A 20,878-nucleotide genomic window follows, 5' to 3' on the forward strand; every position below is an offset into this window, starting at 1 on the left:
CTAATTGTTCACTAATATACTATAAAACTATAAAGTATGATGTATTTAATCAGAGTCACATTTGAATTTTAGTAATTTTTTAAAATTTGGGTCAGAGTCACAACCACAGATACCAATTCTCTCAAAATTCCTCTAAAATATCTATAAAGACACTGAGAAAACAAAGATTCCCATAGTAGCAGAATTAAAAATAACAAAGCCTTTATTATTAAAACTATGGAGTAACTGAAAAATTCCTGGGTCACAATTAAATATTTGTATTAATTTTTCTCTGTGATTTTATGATCTATTTTCCTGATACTTTAAAATAATGTACCACAATATATCAGGTTATATAAATTTATGTTTATAAGTTTATAAACTTATAAGTTTATAAAATAAGTTTATAAACTTATTTATGCCTAACTTCAAGAGAAGTAATAATCTTTTCCACCTCTTTCTTATTATCAACCCCTAGTCTAGTATCAATAGATCCACAATCTATATGAGCTAGAAACCTAAGTGTCTGTCCCTTGGTTTCTTCATATTTTTGTCCATTTAGATAACAAAAATACTGGTGATTTTTTTCTTCCCATATTAATTCATCAGAAAATTTTTATTGAATACCTACTATATACCAGAAAACAACCTAGGCACTGAAGTTTTTATCAGTGAACAGACAAAAATATTTGACTTGTGAAGCTTAAAGATTAATGACCATTATTGGTGGAATTTGGGGAATATTTCCTTTAAAATCAATTTTCTGTATAATTCACCTTCTTTTTCAAAAAGAAAAGAAAAAAACAAGTTTAAAATTATATTTTATCAACTGAAAAGGGAGAACCAAAAAGATCTAACTCTGATATTACACTGGTTTTGAAATCATACCAATTCAGGCCCACACTGTTTTGAAAATAGCAGTATGGCAAAATTCCAAGACATTTCTTACTATATGTATTATTGCTTCTTGCCCGTAACAGGACCAATTCTCTGTGTGGTCAAAAACAATTTTTTAACACTGTTAGTTTTTTATGTTTTCCTTCTTCATTTCAAGCAGAAGCTAAAAATAACTTTCTGTGAGCATTTTTCCCCAATCTATTATTTGTTTTTCCCTTTTTTCTGGATTTTTCCTTTTTTTGTTTTTTTGGTTTGGTTATATTTATTTGGGCATCTGTTTTGTTTTGTTTTGTTTGCTTTCTGCTTTATTTTTTTTTCCTCTTTTTTTTTTTTGGAAACATGGTTTTCCTTTCTCTGATCATCTGCATGAGTGTGTGGTTACATTTTTCGTATTACCCTATGATATTCCATATTTTATGGCTAGAATTGGCTTCTCGTCTCTGTGTGGCCTTTTGACATGGAGCATATTTCTATGAAACTGGCTTGGGAATGCTGCTTGTTTTACTCCATGGCCCTTCTAAATGTACATGTCTGTTTCTCTCTGGCAGATTGTAAATTCCTTTAAAGAAGAGGTTGTATCTGATTTATCTATTTTGCCTCAGCAGCTAGCATGCATTCTTTGTGTAATATGTGCTTAACTAATGTTGCTAAAAAATACTGTCCTGGTGCCTGTATTGTATTGTGAAATCTGGCAGCCTATGATATAAGCATCTTTCTATCATCATTGTAATACCACTTCTTACTTCATTAATACATTTTCAAAAACTGCAAGAGTCAGAAAAAAAATTTTAAGTGATTCATTTCATTATGATTTTTGGTTCTCTTTCTTATCTTTATGATATCTTCTAAAACTACCACAGGAAGTTTCCTGAGCGTTCTAGAACTGAGGTTAAATATCTCTCTACAAAAGGAACTAAATAGGCTTTTAACTTACCCATATTAAGTTATTAGTAAAACTTAATTGTATTAATTTTTGTTCTCTCTTCTCTTTGACTTTTGTTTGTTGTTTTTACCCTGGTATTTTCTCTCTAAAAAAAAAAAAAAGAAAGAAATAAAAAAGAATGAAATAGAAGAAAGTAAGTTGTAGCCCCTGCCCTTGAGGGACTCTGATCTATTTTGAGGAAAGAGATGAGACAAGAAGGAATGTGGCAGGGGCTCTGTGGATGTGAGTGGTGTAAGATAAATGGTGCTTCTGGGGGAGTATTAGACAATAATGTTATACACTGAAATCGTTCTGAGGAACATAATATGCTTAGCTAGGAATTTGAAATTTATTCCATAAGTCCATAAACAGTAGGGGAACACTAATAACATTTGACTTATGAACTATCTCAATCATGTGTGTGTTTTAAAAAGGTCTTGATGGCATGGTGCTCTGCTGGAACAAGAAGCCCTGGGTTTGAAAAAACAGATTTTAAAATGAATCCCAATTTACAAAGGAAAAGGAGACAATTTTTTAAATTAAAGAAATGGCTTTTTAAAAGTGATTTGTTGGTAAACAGGGCACAAAAAAGAGCCAAAAGATAGAAGACCTTATACCTTGGAATTGCAGTTTGTTTTGTTGGTTTTGTTTTTCTTCTCTTTGCCTCATTTGTCATCTTAGTATGGAAATACTGATAGCATCTACTTCCTAAAATTATTTTGAGGAATAAGAAATGTAATACCTGTTAAAAAAAAAACAGAATATTGTTTTCAACCTAGTAAACACTTAAAAAAAAAAGTAGAACCTTAAAACTGTTCTAATAGACCATACATAAAATGATCAGTACTTGGCATAATTTGGGCTTCTGGGAGTTTGGAGGCAAAAAATAAGCTGTGGGGTTCTTAAAAAGTGCTCGTTATTAAAAATAAGCAAAATATGGCATAAATAAAAGATTAGAAGTGTGATGATTGTGATAGTAATAGTGACTGAAAAGGGAAGTACATAACTAAGCTGAAGTCCCATGAGGGACAACAGAGAAAAAAGGGCAGCAGGTCCACCCTCAAACACCTCAGAAAACACACAGGAGCTAGCTTTTGAAACATTTTCAAAGCAGATTTTTAAAACTCAGAGGGATGCAAAATGAATGTACAAGTACCAAAGGGACATTCATTAAGCGAATGATCGGAAAATTAGTCATTTTGTCATTTTCTTTGGTTTTGTGATTGTTCCATCTAATTATTTTCTTAAAAGTTTAGCATTGTTTTATACGTCCTTAGGGTGAGAAACACATAAGGAAATGTACAGGTACTAGGGAAACCTCTGTTGGGGTTTTGGGGAAGAAGATAGTGAGTTTCGTTTCTGTCACACATTTTTAAAAGGTAGGAATTATTCTTCTATATTACAACAGCTAATTAAGGCCTAGGTATTTCAAACTACTGGCTCTGCTGAAAGGAGAGGGCACATGCTACTCTTCAGGCCTCTGCTGTCAGGCTGAGCGACGCTCCTCCTTGTGGACCAGTGACCCTGTGGCCCCGTAGAGAACATTTGAGAAGAGCCCAAGGAAGCTGTCAGGAGTGATTTCAAACAGATCACAACTTTTCAGCAGGGGTTTTGAGCAATTCAACTTTGGCAGCCTGTGTTGTCCACTTTTCAAGAGTCAGGTCATTGCATGTCCCTTATTTGTTTTCTGCCCCGTGGCATATTTTCAAAGCACAAAATGTGAAACGTGCATGTCTTTTGGAACAGTAAAGGCCAGGAAAATCTGTCACATCAATATCTATCCTTTATGATCGCAGGTAACAAGTTGTAGCTTGTTCTAGCTTTCACCAAGCTAGTCATGTCATGGGGAAAAACACGGAATACAGAATTTTTCTATTAAAGTTTAAAGTCCAGTTTGTGCTTTGAGAGTACAGCTGGCACTGCCTAACAGAGAACAGTTATTGCATAGGTACCCATTGGGCAGCTGTTGTTATGAAGCTTTGATGTAGTCACCTTATTTTCCCTTGATTCTGGGACATGTTCTTGGCCTTTAATATAATCAGTAAGTAAATCAGAATAACCAAAGAAACCAAATACAGTATAACTACATAGTATTTTCATTCATTTACTTGTTACCTCTTTAACAGTTTACACTATTTTTCTCTCTATTAGACTGCATTCCCCAGGTTTTGCTGCTATGAAAAAGCACAAATTTCAGATGCTTTTAACAATGAAGGTTTATCTCCTGCTCATGTTCTATCCTGGAACAAGTCAAAAAAAAAATAAATCAATAAACCTCCAACCTACTACTTAATTCCAAACCAACTTTATACAATTTTAAGAAAAGGATCAGAGGAATATAGATTAACCAGCAACACTGGTTTAAGAGTAAAAAAAATAAATGAAAAATTCCTTACATTATCGTCAGTTAAGGAAATATTTTCTTCTTTTTCACACTGGAATAGTAGCAGGAGAAAGCCATTTTTGTTAAAGGAGTACAGAAATTTTAGCCTAATACTTCTTCCACTCAGCATACAAACAAAAATTATAATTATATTGATATTGGTGTGCCATATACAAGCTTTAAATTTAATATTCATAGTATTATTTATCACTTGAGTTAAATTAACTTAGAGGGTGTGTAAATTTTATATACATTGTATCATTTCATCTTTCAGGAAGCCTAATTTTTTTTTAACTTTTATAATGATCAACTTGCCTTGCAAAAAGGAAAAAGAAAAAGAATGGAAGGAAGAAAGAGAGGAAAAAAGAAACAAAGTAAAGAAGGAAGAAGAAAAATTTTGAGGTAGTAAAAGGAAAACATACAATAGAAAGATAAAATATAAAATAAGAAAGGAAGGGGAAAACAAAGGTTAAAGCATAAGAGGCTAGATCTGTGGGAAATGTGTGACAAAAGTGGGAGTATTGCTCTCCCTTGTATTATAAACTAAACAACCAAAGTGGGTGAATTGCTAGAAGATATATCCTTCTGGGAGGGGAGGGGAGACTAGATTACAGCACAGTTCTGTCTAATTCCAAAACTTACACATTCCATTTGTGTCACTCCATACCAGCACTTTAATTTTACACAATTATTTAAATGACTAAATTGAATTAAATTACATTTAACTACATATTTTTTTGTATGATTTTTATATAAAACTGGTTTCCATGTTAATTTACGCATCAGGCAAATGCCTTTAGAATTTTTGTCAGGGAAAGAAGATAAACGTTTCTTAGTTAGCTGCATCGTGGGACAAGAACGGAAGTGTCACACAATTTACGACATTGAATAAGTAAAATTTTACATGTCCAAGTTGCTAAAATATGATCATCTAATTTTGTAAAAGGAAGAATTAATAAATAGATTAATGAAGAAAGGGAGGGAGGGAGGGAGGAAGGAAGAAAGGAAGAAAATATTTGTGGTTCTTACATGTTAAGTGTTTTTCATAGTGGATCAATATTCTTTTCAGTGAGAAATGACTGGTAACTAGCTGAAAACATGTACTTATGAATGGAGCTATATATTCTTCATAGAATGGGATATGACACATGTATGTGTATTCATATGAGTTCAACCATGCATCCTCCATGCCTTCATGCATTCGTTCATTCATTTTAACAAACAACAAACATATTGATTGACCAAACCTACATACTGACCATGTGCTCAAGAAATGAAGAAATATAAAAATGAATAATAGATTACCCCTACCTTTAAGTAATTAGTCTACCATAGTCATAGGCAAAGGCATATTTAGAAATTTATAAATGCATATATAGAGAAATGCAAAAATAAAATGTACCATATTTATGATTGTATGTGGATCAAATAAATAAAGGTATTTATAACTGACCCCAAATGGCAATTCTCCATAATGTAAAATACTACTGTAATATTCTGTAGCCTTTTAGATTTATTGAAGATATTTATCTAAACTTCCTGAATCAATTTTTAGACTACTGCCTGCATAAACCTTCTCACCTTGAGTCAGGGAAGTAATATAATACTTGCATTAGGAAATAAGTGTGTGTTAATGGCCATCTTTTGTCATAAGCCTCCAGATGTTTCTGTTTGCAACATGTTCCTATAAGTGTTGAACAAATCTGGTGAGTGTTTTATGACTAATTGACATTTATGCAGCGTAGACAAATTTGTTAATTCATACTGACACTTGATTTTAGCAAGTCATTTCAATTTTTTTCATTTACTCTTTTTTGATTGCTTGTTTTGTTTTAAAACAATTTAAAAATTTTTTAAAACTTGTGAAATGCAGGTCCTAGATTTTGAGGAAGGCTGAATGGTGGTAATTGGGAAGGTGGTATCAATACTAATACAGTGTACCTTTATCAATTAAAAATGTTTGCCTCTAGAAACCTTTAGTGTTACCTTTTGGTGGATATGTAAAAATCTTGTAACTAGAACAAAGGCTATACTGAAGTATCAGAAAGGAGGTGACTATCTATATATAGGAATTATTTCCCAATGATTCAGACTATAAATTAAAGTGGCTAATATCAATATCTCAGCATAATGTGCACTACAACTGAAAATAAATATTTTCTAGAGAATTAGAGTTATATATCTCACTTATAAAGACATTCACAGTCTCAAAACCTTCTGTTAACACTTTCTGATATCCCTACCATTGCCCCAAATTTGTATAGGACTAATATGCCTTGAATGATATTTAATAACTGCAGTTGACTATGCCAGATATTGCCATTATAAATTGTTTCAGATTTTACCATGTTGCGCCACAGAAACCCTATGAACTAGGAAGGGTAGTCATTAGGTTTTCATAGAAAAATTCCTTATTGTTTACTCTTATTTTGTGCTAAAACATAAAATATTCAGGTATAAGATTAGTCACTTTGTCTGCATGGCACTAAGCATGGAGATTTCCAAACCCAGCCCCCATGGCTTGATATGTTCTTAAGCCAGTTTTGGAATTGGTCATTCATCGTGGCATCATGTAGACAGAACTTTCCACTTGTGTTACAGCATACATTGCTTTTCTTCCCACTTTCAGCTATAGAATTATAACCACTGTTTCTAATGTAATACCCTACATTTATGTCTTCAATTTTATCAGCCATATTACTTAATACTAATTTTATGATTGTTCCTTTTCCTTTTGAGTTGATGCATGTAGCATATTAATTTAAGTAGAAATCATCTACTCACTCTGCAAAAAACACTTTATGCCTTTCAGATCTGCTTTTAATAAAATTTCCTGGAAAACATCTAGATAATAAAAGTTTTACATTACTAGAGATTTTGTTCTTTTTTTAATATTTATTGAGTCATCATTTCACACTTCAGTGGCCGTTTCTGCTCAGGTGGCCTGCATAGAATGTTGTGTTTAAACATTTCTAACTTAAACCAGCCAATCTTAACAAACTTCCTTTTATGGATAACTTCTTGGCAAACTAGATTTTATCTTTTATATTTCTCCTTCTTAAAATAATCACTTTAAGTAATGCACTTTGTTAATTTTCTTTCTTTCATGGTCACTTCTTCAACTGAAATTTCTCATTAATTTTTTTTTTTTTTTTTTTTGCGGTACGCGGGCCTCTCACTGTTGTGGCCTCTCCCGTTGCGGAGCACAGGCTCCGGACGCGCAGGCCCAGCGGCCATGGCTCACGGGCCCAGCCGCTCCGCGGCATGTGGGATCTTCCCGGACTGGGGCACGAACCCGTGTCCCCTGCATCGGCAGACGGACTCTCAACCACTGCACCACCAGAGAAGCCCTCTCATTAATTTTTACTTTTCCTAAAATAATTGTTGGTCAGAGTTTATTGAACATCTCATTATTATTTTACTTCATCTCATTAACCCTTCTCAGAAATCAAAAACTCTTTCTGACCAAATGTCCTTAATATTAAAGTAAGATTAGCTTTGTCTTACTAATTTTATCAATACTAGGTAACACAATGATTTAATGTAGTATTTTAAAACTAGGCATTATAATATATAATTATAGAGTTGAACCACTTATACTTATTACAACAAACAAAAATTTAAGATACTAACTTAAGCTTTTTGAAGAAAACAAAGCAGGGTGATACCTAGCTATTTCTATGTTAGAAATAACAGTCAAATTTTGATAGAGAATAGTGCTAAATAAATAGAAATTGTAGTACAAAACTGTGTGTGTGTATATATATATATATGTGTGTGTGTATATATATACACACACACATATATATATATATATCTACCAAATGAATGAAATATATATAGAGTGAATTGTTGTGGAAGTTCAAAATTGTACTGAGTAATAATATAGATGAATTTATAATTGATGGATCTTGGATCTTTAAAGGTGTTTTAAACACATCTACAGTATTTTGGAATCCACACAAAAATGTGAAGTTGGTATCAAGAAGGATATTAACACCCTTCTATAACATGTCCCTCACTGTCACTGCCAGAGACAGAATATCAGGCATTACTGACCACAGGTCTGAGCCGGTGTGGTAATTTTAACAATTTTGCTACTCAGAAAATGCACTGATTTTCCTTTGTTCAGATAATATTTCTACTTTCTTCTTAAGTGACTGTACTCTCTTGGGCATGAGGGAGTAAGGAAAAGCATTTTTCCTACTACTGCATTGAATTAGAAGGATCATAATAACTCCACATTTTATTTCTACCTCTTATTAGCTATGATTTTTCAGGAAAATCATTTGAACACACACTTCTCCATTTCATAAGATGAATAATTCCAACTCATGGGTTATTATAGAAGCTGAATAAGAATATTTCTCATATGAAAACACTTATCCTAGGACCTGGCACAAAGTTGAGCAAATGTTAATTGAACTTTATGCAAAATTTTATATCAAAGGTAGGATAGAAAATTTTTGAAGCATGTTAAAAAATTATAAATCTTTATGTATATAGGAAATAATTTTATCTCAGAAAATTGGGAAACAATAACAGATGAAAAAATGTTTCAAAGTCAAGTTAACAAACTGGTGAATTAATATATAAATATCCTTTCCAAATGCAATAAAACTTTTTGCATTTTGCAATACAGCAGTCTGCAAGAAGAGGGGGGCAAAAAAGTGCTGGGAGCTACATAGGGTGTAAAGCTTTAAAGTTAAGAATGCCATGCAAATGTAGTCATGTTCTTCCACCAAAAGAGTGAAATTTTCAGAATTAATCAGAAAAAAAAAATTTGCCACTGACTTTTAATGTTTGAATTTTCATCACTGTATGAAAATACTGTTTTATAAATCTGATGCACAAAATGTAGTCATATTTTTATTTTTATTGAATGAGCTTTTTGGAGCACTGAAACATGCATGGCACTCTGCACAAGTTTTCTAAGGCTCCTTTAATCCCTTGTGCCATATTTTTTTCCCCCTGTGTGTAGAAAGAAAAGGGTATATTAAAAGATTTTTCATTCTGAATTTCTCCATCATCATAGTTAATAACGGCAGCCTAGCATGTAAGAGGAGAAATTCAATTTCAAATTGCTTTAAGGTTTACCTTTGAATTCCACTTTGGTCAGAAGGGTTCCATGACCTTTAAATTTGATGAAAAGAGGAAGCAGATATTAATCTCATTATTTTATTTTGAAGTCCTCCCAAAGCAAGTGACTCTAGACGACATTTCCACAAAATGACATGAGTAGTCCACGTAAGTTGATCATTATTACAGTGAAAGACAATACCTAAGATTTTAATACACTTTCAGTATTTTATATCTGATTTCAATTCCTTTTGTAAAATCTCTCTGCTACTTCAGAGTTCTCATTGTTTTGGACAGTTTAATTATATGTCTTATATTTATGCTTGTATTGTAAAAACTGTTTCTTTTTAAAGATTATATATTTATTCCCTTATATATGCTAAACTTATTTTGATAGTCCAAAAATATTTACTGTGCTTCCTAGTAATATATGCTACACTATTGCCTTTACACAAAGTTACTCCCCCTGTTACAGAAAATTACAATTGAAGTATAGAATATTGTAACTATACAATAATTGCACACACTGTTAAAGAACACAATAAGTTAACTATCCAAGCATTTCATATAGTAACATTCAGATGAGAATTAGTTACCCCAAACAAAAATCCACTCAGTTACTTTCAGATACTATATTAAGAACCTCTACCACTGTCATTTAACCTTTTGAACAGTCTTGCTGGACATGCATACTATTATTCCTATCCTAAATTTTTTTAAATGATTGAACAATATTTGGTATAAGAACAAAATCTGTGGGAACATAATAATTTATCTCAAATATCTCTTGAAGTGTGATTTGTGAAGTATTTGCATCAGGCTCACTTTGTTAAAATGCAGATTTCTGGCCACAGCTCCAGGCTGCTTAATGAAAATCTCTGGTATATGGGCCTCCAGAATTTCAACTTTAACACATTTTTCAGTTTGATAATCATTAGTCTAACCTAGAACATAAAGGGAAGAATAAGATTAGGAAAACAATATAACGATAAACAACCTTTCTTTTCAATGTCACTGGCCTTGGAGAGAAGGGGAGAAATCAAAAAGACTGCTTTTGAAGCAAATATCTTCGTACGATAATGTGAAAAGAGAAGGATAAACAATTGTTTGAATAAATAAGAATCTATCTTTCTGTCTACCTATCTATCCATGATCCAACAATACTTTCATGAATCCAAAATTCATAAAAGTGCTTAAAAAGTTAAATAATTCAGAGTGGTACAGTGATCAAACACATAAGAAAAAGAAGCTGATTTTCATTGTCCTAGGATAAAGCACAGTGGGGGAAATAACTGTAGAATAAATTTAAAAGGAAGGATATACAGATGTTTGTGATGGTAAGAAAAAAAATAAGATTTCTTGGGAGGACCATGCACGACTAACTCAAAGATAATTGTCCAGGGATGAATAGCAGGGAGCAGTAGATTGCAACAGTACAGATTAAAGATGATAATAAACAAATATTATAAACAAAATATTCCCTGAAAGCTAAGAAGTTAAGTGTGCTTCCACAATGCAAAAGAGAGGAGCATCACGACCACTAGCAAGTGATATATTTTATCTAATATAAGTACTGGGTTCCAAGCTATGGATAAAACAGAAAATTACTCAATACTGTTAATAAATACCACCTGTCCTACTTAAATAATTTCAGAGTTTGGAATAAAAATCACAGTATCCTGATCTTCTTTGTTTAAAAATCTCTCTCTGCCCTTCTGGAGTTCTAAAGGCATATTTTTAATAACTTCCTAAAATACTTAAAACACATTATGCTCATATCAGAACATCTTATCAATTAGCATTTATTCCTCCAATTCCTGAGCAATTCCATTTTCTGACTTCTAAGCATCTCAGTGTTACGATGAGCCCCAGAGGTTCTTATCTCTATTAACACAACAAAATATATCTCAGATCATTTCTCTTGCTTAACATGAACCTGATTTAGGTTGCTGTTGTTACTGTTGTTTTTTCAAAGGAGGTAATGTAAAGAGCAAATTTTGATATTTTAATTTTAAAATAGCTTTGTACACATCGGTTATATAATAAAATTACCAAGCAATCAGTATTATTTTTTTCACTGGAGCATGTAAAATATCCTCAGTGGTCAATTAGAAAGATTTGACAAATGTAAAGCTACAAAGAACAAAAAGACTTTTGCAATGATTAGGATTCATTCTAATGATGTTTGCAAAATTTGCCTAAACATCTTATTTTGAATTATCTTTGGACTGTGTCAAGAATTAGGAACTGAAGAACTGGAACAATTTTCTAGAACATTCAACTGCAAAACCACAACTAAGGGAGAAAACAGATTTTTTTTAAATCAATGATTTTATTGGTTGTTCACTTTATTATAATTATTTGAAATATGCTCATTTCATTACCTCACTTCAGTAATACAGACAGCGTCATAGACCTGGCCTTAAAATTTATTTACCTATTTTAATGATTTACTTGTAGTATGGTATATAATAAATGTGATGTATAGAAAATATATATGTAAGCTTTTTATAAAGGATCTAAATAAAAAATCAGGATAATGCATGAGTGATGACTTAATAATAATATAATGATATTAATTTTCATTGAAATCATGATCCATACTCATAGTTTTATAATATCATTATTAATCAAATAACTATATTCTTGAATAGTAACGTTGCTGTCCATTATTCTGAAGTTAATGTATGCTTTTATGAAACAAATTTTTCTTTTTGTAACTTGAGTTTGTCAATATGATGATTTTATGAGATTTTGCCCTGTGTTAGGACACCCGATACTGTCTTCACAAATACCACAAATAATTCACATGGCATCATAGAAGCCTAGTTCCCAAACAGCTTCAGCTACTTGAATTGGCTATGACAGAATTGGAAGAGACCCACCCATGGCAGTTATTTAGTTTGGCCACCATGCCCAAAGATATCTACTTGGAATAGTTCTGGAAGCGGTTCTTTTACTGTGTACAACTACTTGTGATGTGGTGGTATTTGACAGTCATTTTAAATAAGAACTGAAGCCAATTAAATTGTTTCTCTATGGATTTCCTCTGACAGATGCATGGAGGCATCTTGTGTTAGCCAGCAGACATTGTTCAAACATAGCTAAAACCATTCCAGCATTTATTTTGATACAATCAGCTAATTATATGGTTGTGATTTATGTTTAAATGAAGGATTTTAATCAAATCTATTATTTTAATCCTCTGCAAGACTTCCCATCATAATGTCATGGTTCCTATATGGGAAAGACAACTTCTCTGAATGAAAACTTGGGCATATTGTCTTGATTTCATGGGAATAGAAGCATGATCTTAAATGGGAAAGCACTATATTTCCCTGTCTCTGATTAAAAGAGTAAAAATTGTGCAGTTTGAACTATGAGACATATGACCATTTGCTGTTTGGTTGTTAGTTCCACTCTGAATTTAGAACCAGAAAAAATAAATCACAGAAACTTAGTAAAGAAGGATTTGCTTGACAGGCAAACTCAATTTTTATAGTGGCATAATTTTCAGTACGTCTCAAATTAATCTCAATTCTTAATTAAAATTTCAGTTTTGTTATAAAATATGCCAATTTTAAGTTTAACATAGAATAAAGAAAAATGACTTTAAATTTTAAAAAGTATTTTAACAAGTGAAGTCCAATTGAAGTTACCCTCAGCATACTGACAATATGCAGGAAATTAGCAGAAATCTCTATCTAAAATTCATGAATCTGTGATAGTAGGCTCTTCCTTCATTTCATTTGGTTAAAGTTACTACGTTAGCAGACTTGTGGGTTTTGTTACTCACTGATTTTTTTGTTTGTTTTTATCTTTCTAGATGTTCCACCAACTGGTCAGGCACACAGTGTGAGAGGCCGGCCCCAAAGAGCAGCAAATCTGATCATATCAGCACAAGTAAGTTTCTCAGATTAATATCTTGGGTGTTCCACATAGTATAGAAAGCATTGTTTTCTTTTTATACCATTATTGTGGGAATTGAGTCTTGGAAAATCTCCTTTATGGAATTTTGCAAGAGATCTGCAATCCATATGTTTTTTGAAAGAAGAAACACTGAGCTCTCACCTGGTGACAGGATCCAGCATTATGTGCGCTTTTAGGCTGTGAGGGTTCATCTCAAACTTTGGCAGTTTTCAGAACACACATCTGTAAACCTAGCTTAAGCTTTTCTTCGGAAATGTGCGTCAGCTGCAAAGTCTGCAAATATCACAATGGATGTGAGAATGCTTGGGGAAGAAAAGTAATTTCATGTTTTAATTAGAGTATTTTTCTTGAAGTGCATTCAGTGTGTTGTGGAAAAACAAACTTGATTAGTCTCAAAGTGATGAAGTATGTTAACAAGCAATTTTTAATAAGGAGCATAGTTGATTCATTGCTTCCTTATCTTTAAAGTACTGGTTTTGAAGTATGTTAAAATGTAGCAACATTTTACAAGTTTTTTTGTGTGTGTAGCTGTAGTCTTAGGACAGGTCCCTGATATGAAATTTTATCTACATCAATATTTTGTGTCTATGTGTGTGTGTTCCAACAATTTTAAATGATTTTATAAAGATTTTCACAACAAAAGTCTTACATAAAGTTTCCCAACTCACACATACTATCGCTAATGAGTGGAAAATTTTTGAGAAATCTGGAATAACTATCAAGTGGGTAAATATATTCTTGAAGAGAAAAAGTAATACCTCTGATTTATGAATGCTTACTTAGCAATTTTTCTCTAGTCTTTCACTGCTGGTGAGAGAGCATACATGGAAACAAACAAAAAATATACTATGGAATTTGTGAAAAAAGAAAGACATTATCAAAATCAAAAGTATATGATTTTTGTACCTTAGACATAGGCTCCCAGTGTTTGCTGATCTACTTGTTTGTTGTGCCTGTCCCCAAATAATTTATCATTGCTTGAAATCCTTCAAGTGACATTGTTTAAAGTTCCACCATTTAGAGATTAACTTGGGCTAGTAAGGATGACCATCTTTGAAAAATGGCAAATAGATATAGAATAAATAACCTTAGAAATGAGTCTTTGCATTTGGAAAAGTGAGATACGTGATTCTGGTCATGGAGCATATGGTGTTACCTTAGAATTTGTGTGTTGTCTTTAGGAAGGGAAGGGAGAATACTGTAACAAAACTATGGACACGTAGTTGTAGGAATAGGGCACTAGGATTTGAGGAATTGATTCATAAAATATAGGAGATGTGGGAAAATATACCTTGCCTAACTTGATATTGCAGAAGAAGAGCAAAAGAAAAAAAAATACTCTCTTCTCTCTCTTCCAGGATCATACTGACATTAGTACTAACAATTCTGGAGGAATACTAATTTATATGATTTTTTGTGAACCAGTTATAAGACTCAACCATCATTAAGAGCATTTTTGTAATGAAAAAATGCATTTGAGTTACCAACCTGTAGAACATACTGAAGTAATAAGTTGAGAATTAATGAAGTCATGGTACTTTAGGCTTTCTTTGATGATAACTTCTCAATTATCTAAGATAAATTAAAAACTTAGTCTTTTAGAGAATCAAAACAATTTTAAATATTGATAAAATTTTCTGAAAGAAGGAAACAGAGTAGAATGTCAATTGAATTTTCAATTTATATATAAGGTCCATCTACAAGGGAAAATTTCGTGTTTGGAAGATGATTTTGAGGAGGGGTGTGCCAGATGTATTTATTGAAAGGTGATGTTGCCAACCATTTGCATTGGCAACAAGCTCCCTTATAAAAAAAATGCCTCTAATTACATGCAACAGTTCTAAAATAGGAACTATCACATAGAAGGAGGAGTTGCAAGTAGTTGTAACCCTTTTTCCAAAGATTCTGATGCTCTTTCTTCCATCACTGATTTAAAGTCATTACATTTAATGGAAGTATCAATGCACATTGAAAGGGCTATTAGCTATGCAAATGTCAAATTATCTCAGATTTGAGCAAAGTTGACCACATAATGACTATGTTAAAAGGTACTTATCAGACATTTGCGCTTAGAGAAACTTGCCTCAGTAACTCTGAAAGGAGAGAAAAGGTAGTTAAACTGATCCTTCCTAAGGTAGGAGGGCTATTTTTATTTTCTCAGGTAAACTCCAGTGGTTTTGAATGGTTGTCAAATGTTCCCCGAACTTGGGCAAAAGTAATCTGTTCAATAAGAAAGATGGATACTTTAGGAATGTGTTTTCAAATCTGCATTTCCACTTACAGTGAAGCATTCCATAATCATTGGACCTTGGCGCAATCAGGAATATACTGCCTCTCTCAGCCTAACTGCTATCAACTGGCACGAGATTTACCTTTCTAATTGATGAGCGGCTTTCTTAATCATCTCTGAGTAGTCATACTGATGTTCTCTGCCCCTTGCGGTTTAAAGTATCTAAAGATCAGCCTGCCTGTGGAATTAAGTGGATCTATTATTCTAGAACTTTCTGCTTAGTTTCCACTTGAAAAAGCAGAAACTTTTCTGAAGTTATTTGGAAGAGTTTTAAACTAAGGATGATGAAATATTTATTTTATACTCCTGTTTTAGATTTACCTGAAGTTTTAAGGGAGTGGATGCTCAGTGTTTGGATTATGCTATTCATATCTGCTAAATTTAAGGAGGATAAAAATATACTCAGCATTTGTGGGACAGTAATGTAATGATGCTGTATTTTACTGTAGTGACAACAGAAATGTGACATCTGTTAGGGGGTTATTCATATCTTCTGTTTTCCTACTTTATCCTCATGTCTTTTATACTGTCATGTTTTAAAACAGAAAAAAAAGTAATTATGTTATACCAAGGAATTATAAATATAACTATAAATTGCAAATATATAGAGAAAAATGCAACAAAATAATGCCTCTGTCCTAATTATCCAAAAGCAAGTATTTATTGAGCCTCTACTAAGTGTCAAGTAATGTCTAGATCCCAGGGATGAATCAGTGAATAAGATAGTCAGGGCTTCCCTGGTGGCACAGTGGTTGAGAGTCCGCCTGCCGTTGCAGGGGACACGGGTTCGTGCCCCGGTCCGGGAGGATCCCACATGCCACGGAGCAGCTGGGCCTGTGAGCCATGGCCGCTGAGCCTGCGCATCCGGAGCCTGTGCTCCACAACGGGAGAGGCCACAACAGTGAGAGGCCCGTGTACAGCAAAAAAAAAAAAAAAAATAGTCAGTGCCTCTTCTCATGAAACTGAGGTGCCAGAGGGATAAAAAAAATAGTTAAACAAGAAAGCAAGCAAATAAGTAAACACGTAGAAAATAACTATGAGTCTTGATTGGATCTGTGAAGGAAGTAAAAAAGACACAGAAATAGAGAATGTTAGGGGAGAACTGAGGTCAGGAGTGATTTCTCTGAGATGGTGATACTTAAGCTCAGACTTGAATGATTAAAAAGGGGAGGAGACGCTAAGTGTATTTCAAACAAAAGAAACAGCAGATACAAGAACGCTAGAGTAGGAAAAAGCTAAACATGTTCAAGGGATTGAAAGAAAATCAGTGTACTGACACCAAGGGGACAAGAGTGAGAGTGGTACAAAGTGAGGATGATTATACATGACCAGGATGATAAGCAGCCTCTCAAAGATCACTGGAAGGATAATCTTTGCTAAGTTTGGAACATGATATGTTCTTTATGATTTTTAAAATAACAGTTTATCAAAATGCTTAAGAAACATCATCCAAATCACTATATATAGAGACACACACATTTATACATATATGTAAACATAAACTTAAGAGCAGAATATATAGCAGCAAGTCAAAAGAGGTCAATTGTAATGATATAATTTATGCTTATATTTTTCTACTATAACTTCGATAAATAAAAAATTCTTTCTTTAACTTTCATGATAGTAAACTCTGCTGGTTTCCCCACACTACATATATTCTCCTTGGTAATCCATAATTCCTTGATCTCGGTTTTCAACTCTTCGTTAATTACTCCCAAATTTCTATCCTCAATCCTGGTTTCTCTTCTGAGGCTGAGACACATATCCCACTGCACAACTGCTGTATCCATATTGATGTCATCTCTGTCTATATCTGTATATCTATATCTCTATACTACAGGAATCTGAAGTTCCGTGTTTCCCCAAATGATCTCATCCCCTTCTCCCACTCAACCAGCCATTTTTATACACCTTGTTTTGCCTTCCTGTCTATACACATAGCTGCAAAATCTACCTGGTTATCCAAGCAACACTTAAGTGTCACTCTTAACCTTCCTCCTTTTTTAAGTTAAGTTAGACAATATAGTCCATAGATATGACTTCCTAAATTTCCTTCAACATCATCCTGTTTTTTAATAGCATAAATTCCTGGCTCATTTATGTAGCTTACACAGCCCTTCCTAACATCCCCTTTGCTTTCCTCTATAGCCACATCTCCTTCTACCACCCTCTGCTCTACTCTCCATTCAGACTGCTGTTCCTTGATCTTTTCTCCTCCAGGTTTTCATATTTCTCTCCCTAGGTTAATTCAATATCTCCTCCTCCTCTCAACCTGCATTCTCTTTCATGGAACTCATCCCTCAGGTCTCAAAGGCACACCAGTCGTCCTCCTCTATCCCAGATCTAGCCGGATACTACTCCTCTATGTTTTCAGAGCAATACATACTTTCACTAGGGTGGTGCTTATCACTGTGCTAAATAAACCCATGTGTTTGTCATCTTCTAATATACATCAAACAAGATGAGAGGAGGGACGTTTCTATCCCCAGTGCAAAGTAGAGTAAATGTTGAGTGTGCGGAGTATAGCAACACTTAAAATATATCTGCTAAATGAGAACTGAATGTATAGTCCCTATGATATCCTAGGCACTGTGCTATCTGCAAAACAAAGATAGCTTATGCCCTCAAGTTACAAATAAACTGATCTCTACAACATATGGTGAAAAGTGCATACATAGAGGCATACACAGAGTCATATGGCAATATGTATTTTGAATTAGTTAATAAACATGTATTAGCACTTTCTGTGTAATAGACACAATTCTATTTACATTACTATGAGGTATATATTAATGATAACACTCATTTTATAAATGTGTAAACTCAAAGAATATAAATTTGCCCAAGCGCATGTTGCTAGTAAGCTGAGATTTGACCTTTGAGGTTCAAATTTGAGGTAGGCTGGCTCCAGAATCTATTATATCAACTGTGATGCTGTACTGCCTCTCCCATTGAAGGGGTCTCCTCAACGTAACAATTTGATAAGACAGTTCTTCTTTCAAATGGAAAAGCATTATATAATGAGGCTACAGTACAACGTGGCAAAGAAAGACTGGCTCTATTTTCTGTGAGAAGTTTGTTGAGATTTCCCCTCCACCCAATAACAAGTTCAGAGTGTGTTTTTTTTTTTTTTAATCTGTTTAGGACAATCCACCAAAAATATACTATCAAAAATATCACCTACAATAGATCTTGATTGTTATATGTTACAATGTGATATTTACTGCCGTATATACTGCTTGGAAAAAATACTTATTTTGATAAATATCTATACTATATTCTAATAATATATATATTTGCTAGTTGTTTCTATGAATATAAACTAATTTACAAAAAATAAAGAAAAACTTGCCAAATTGCCACCCTTTATTATTTATTGGCTATACTGAGCATTATCGCAGTTACCTTGATAGCTTATATAAACTTATAAGAATGCTAGGCTCTTAAACAGAGGGCTGTAATGTGAGGGATTGGAACTGCCATCTGTCATGGGAAAAAGAAAAACAAAGTTCTTTGTTTTCTAGCATGCATAATTAACAGCATTTCTACCTAATAAGAATAAAAGAAACTATGTAGAACAAATAAAATCTAATATTCTAAATAATTTATAATTGCTTTGAGGGGAAAGTAACTTTATATACCTTAAAGCTAGTATTGATATATATTTTAAACCTACATATTTACCACAAATTTTAGCAGAAAAAAATATAAATGATGAAGTGAGGATATTTATAAAGTTGTGATCAATCAGTTGAAGTCAGTTTATGAAGAAATCAAGCTGTTCACTGGTATTTAAAATTTGTGAACAAATGTTAATTACTATCCAAGGTGCCAGATTCTCCACTTACATTAATTATTAATAAATTACACATTCATATAAAGTTCACTTTCCCAAAACCAAGGAGGTAATGTAATATCAAACTCACTAAATCATATAGTGCTGGTAACAGCATGAAAAAAATAAAATGAGGTTTACATTTCAGAAACTGACTAAAGAAGGCAAACCATATTTTTTCTTGCATGGAAGAGAGTTATTTGGTCATTTTAGTCAAGTTATTTTTGAAGTTCCAAATTGAAAGATTATCTTATATATGACATTTCCTTAATAAAGACTTTTTGGTATTTTGGTAAATGATCTGCAATACGTACTACCTCACACAGATATCTGTGGCTAGAGCTGTTAAAACTGATCTATATTTCTATTTTAAATTCCCTAGGCAGCTGCTTATCATGCTTAATATTACCATTAATTTCTACCACAGTATTTTACATGTACATGTATATGCAGAGAAAAATTCATATATTTAATAACTATTAACGTTTCATTCCTGAACCATTCAAGATCCTCACATTAAATTTCAATTAGTTTGGGTGTTGCTGTGTTTCTCAGTTTAGCCAATGATTAAGCTGACTTGACAGAATCAATGAGATACTTCTTCCAAATAGACAAAGACTTGTCTTATGGGCACTAGATATTTGTCTGTTGGAAACATGAGATTTAGGTACTTGATAGAGCTTCTTAATACTCTCCTGTTATTAGGCAACGCTTGCATTCGGTTTTCTTCCTGCATAAGTGACATATGACCCTAGGTGTATCTTACTGTGGATCGCATCATCAGTAAAAGGGTATCGTCTCCTTCTTCTTTAGAAAAAAAAGATTGCTCTTATTGCCAACCTAGAAATGGAGAGCAGGGCAGAGTTTCTCCTCAGTTTTACTTCTCCCCTATGCTCAGCTGCATAAAAACTAAGATCCACTTTCTATGACCACTTTTGAAAATCTATTCCATAGATCTGTTATTCCATTTTGAAGATGAGTGATACAACCTAGATCATTCTTATAAAGAGGGAAAGTGGACATTTACAACATAAGCCCAACACTTAAATGTGGTTTGCTGAAAATATTCTGAAGCTGGAATTTGAGAAAGAGAATCCACTTTGTCCCCCTATTTTGTTGAATCAAGCTAAGAGCCCTATGTGGTAGGTCTTCATGTCTCTATTTTAACAGGTAAAGAGCATGAGCCTCAAATTTTAAATAACTTTTCCAAGGTCTCACTTCAGGTAGGTGGTGAAACTGATATTTAGGCCTATGTCCATCCAAATCCAAAACTGTTACCCCTTTTGTTTTACCAGACTGCCATCTAACTTGCCACATGTACTCATGGCCAGGGAGTATTTATAGCTGAAGGAAAAAAACTAAGGGTGGAAATATGGCCAGGGAAATTGTGGAAATGTGTGTTCAGTCACAGTTTCTTTACTTATGTCATTGCAAATAAATGTGTCTGGTGAGAATCAGAGTCAGATTGACAAAGAAGTCAGTATTTCTAACCTCAAGGTATTTAATGGTAACATATAAAGGAAAGATATCTGAAGAAACATTTCCAGCAGATCAAGTATTTAA

The 20,878-nt window shown here is 33.2% G+C and overlaps 1 protein-coding gene across 1 annotated transcript in view; it reads left to right on the forward strand.

Annotated features, from left to right (window-relative positions):
• Nucleotides 1-20,878, forward strand: part of LRP1B (LDL receptor related protein 1B) — a 1,432,692-nt gene that overhangs the window by 1,406,544 nt on the left and 5,270 nt on the right. Inside the window, exon 87 of the mRNA XM_073806959.1 lies at nt 13,087-13,163. Within this exon, the coding sequence (XP_073663060.1) occupies nt 13,087-13,163 (77 nt within the window). The remainder of the gene's footprint in view (nt 1-13,086; nt 13,164-20,878) is intronic.

Source organism: Tursiops truncatus, chromosome 7 (assembly GCF_011762595.2).
Source record: "Tursiops truncatus isolate mTurTru1 chromosome 7, mTurTru1.mat.Y, whole genome shotgun sequence".
NCBI lineage: Eukaryota > Metazoa > Chordata > Mammalia > Artiodactyla > Delphinidae > Tursiops > Tursiops truncatus.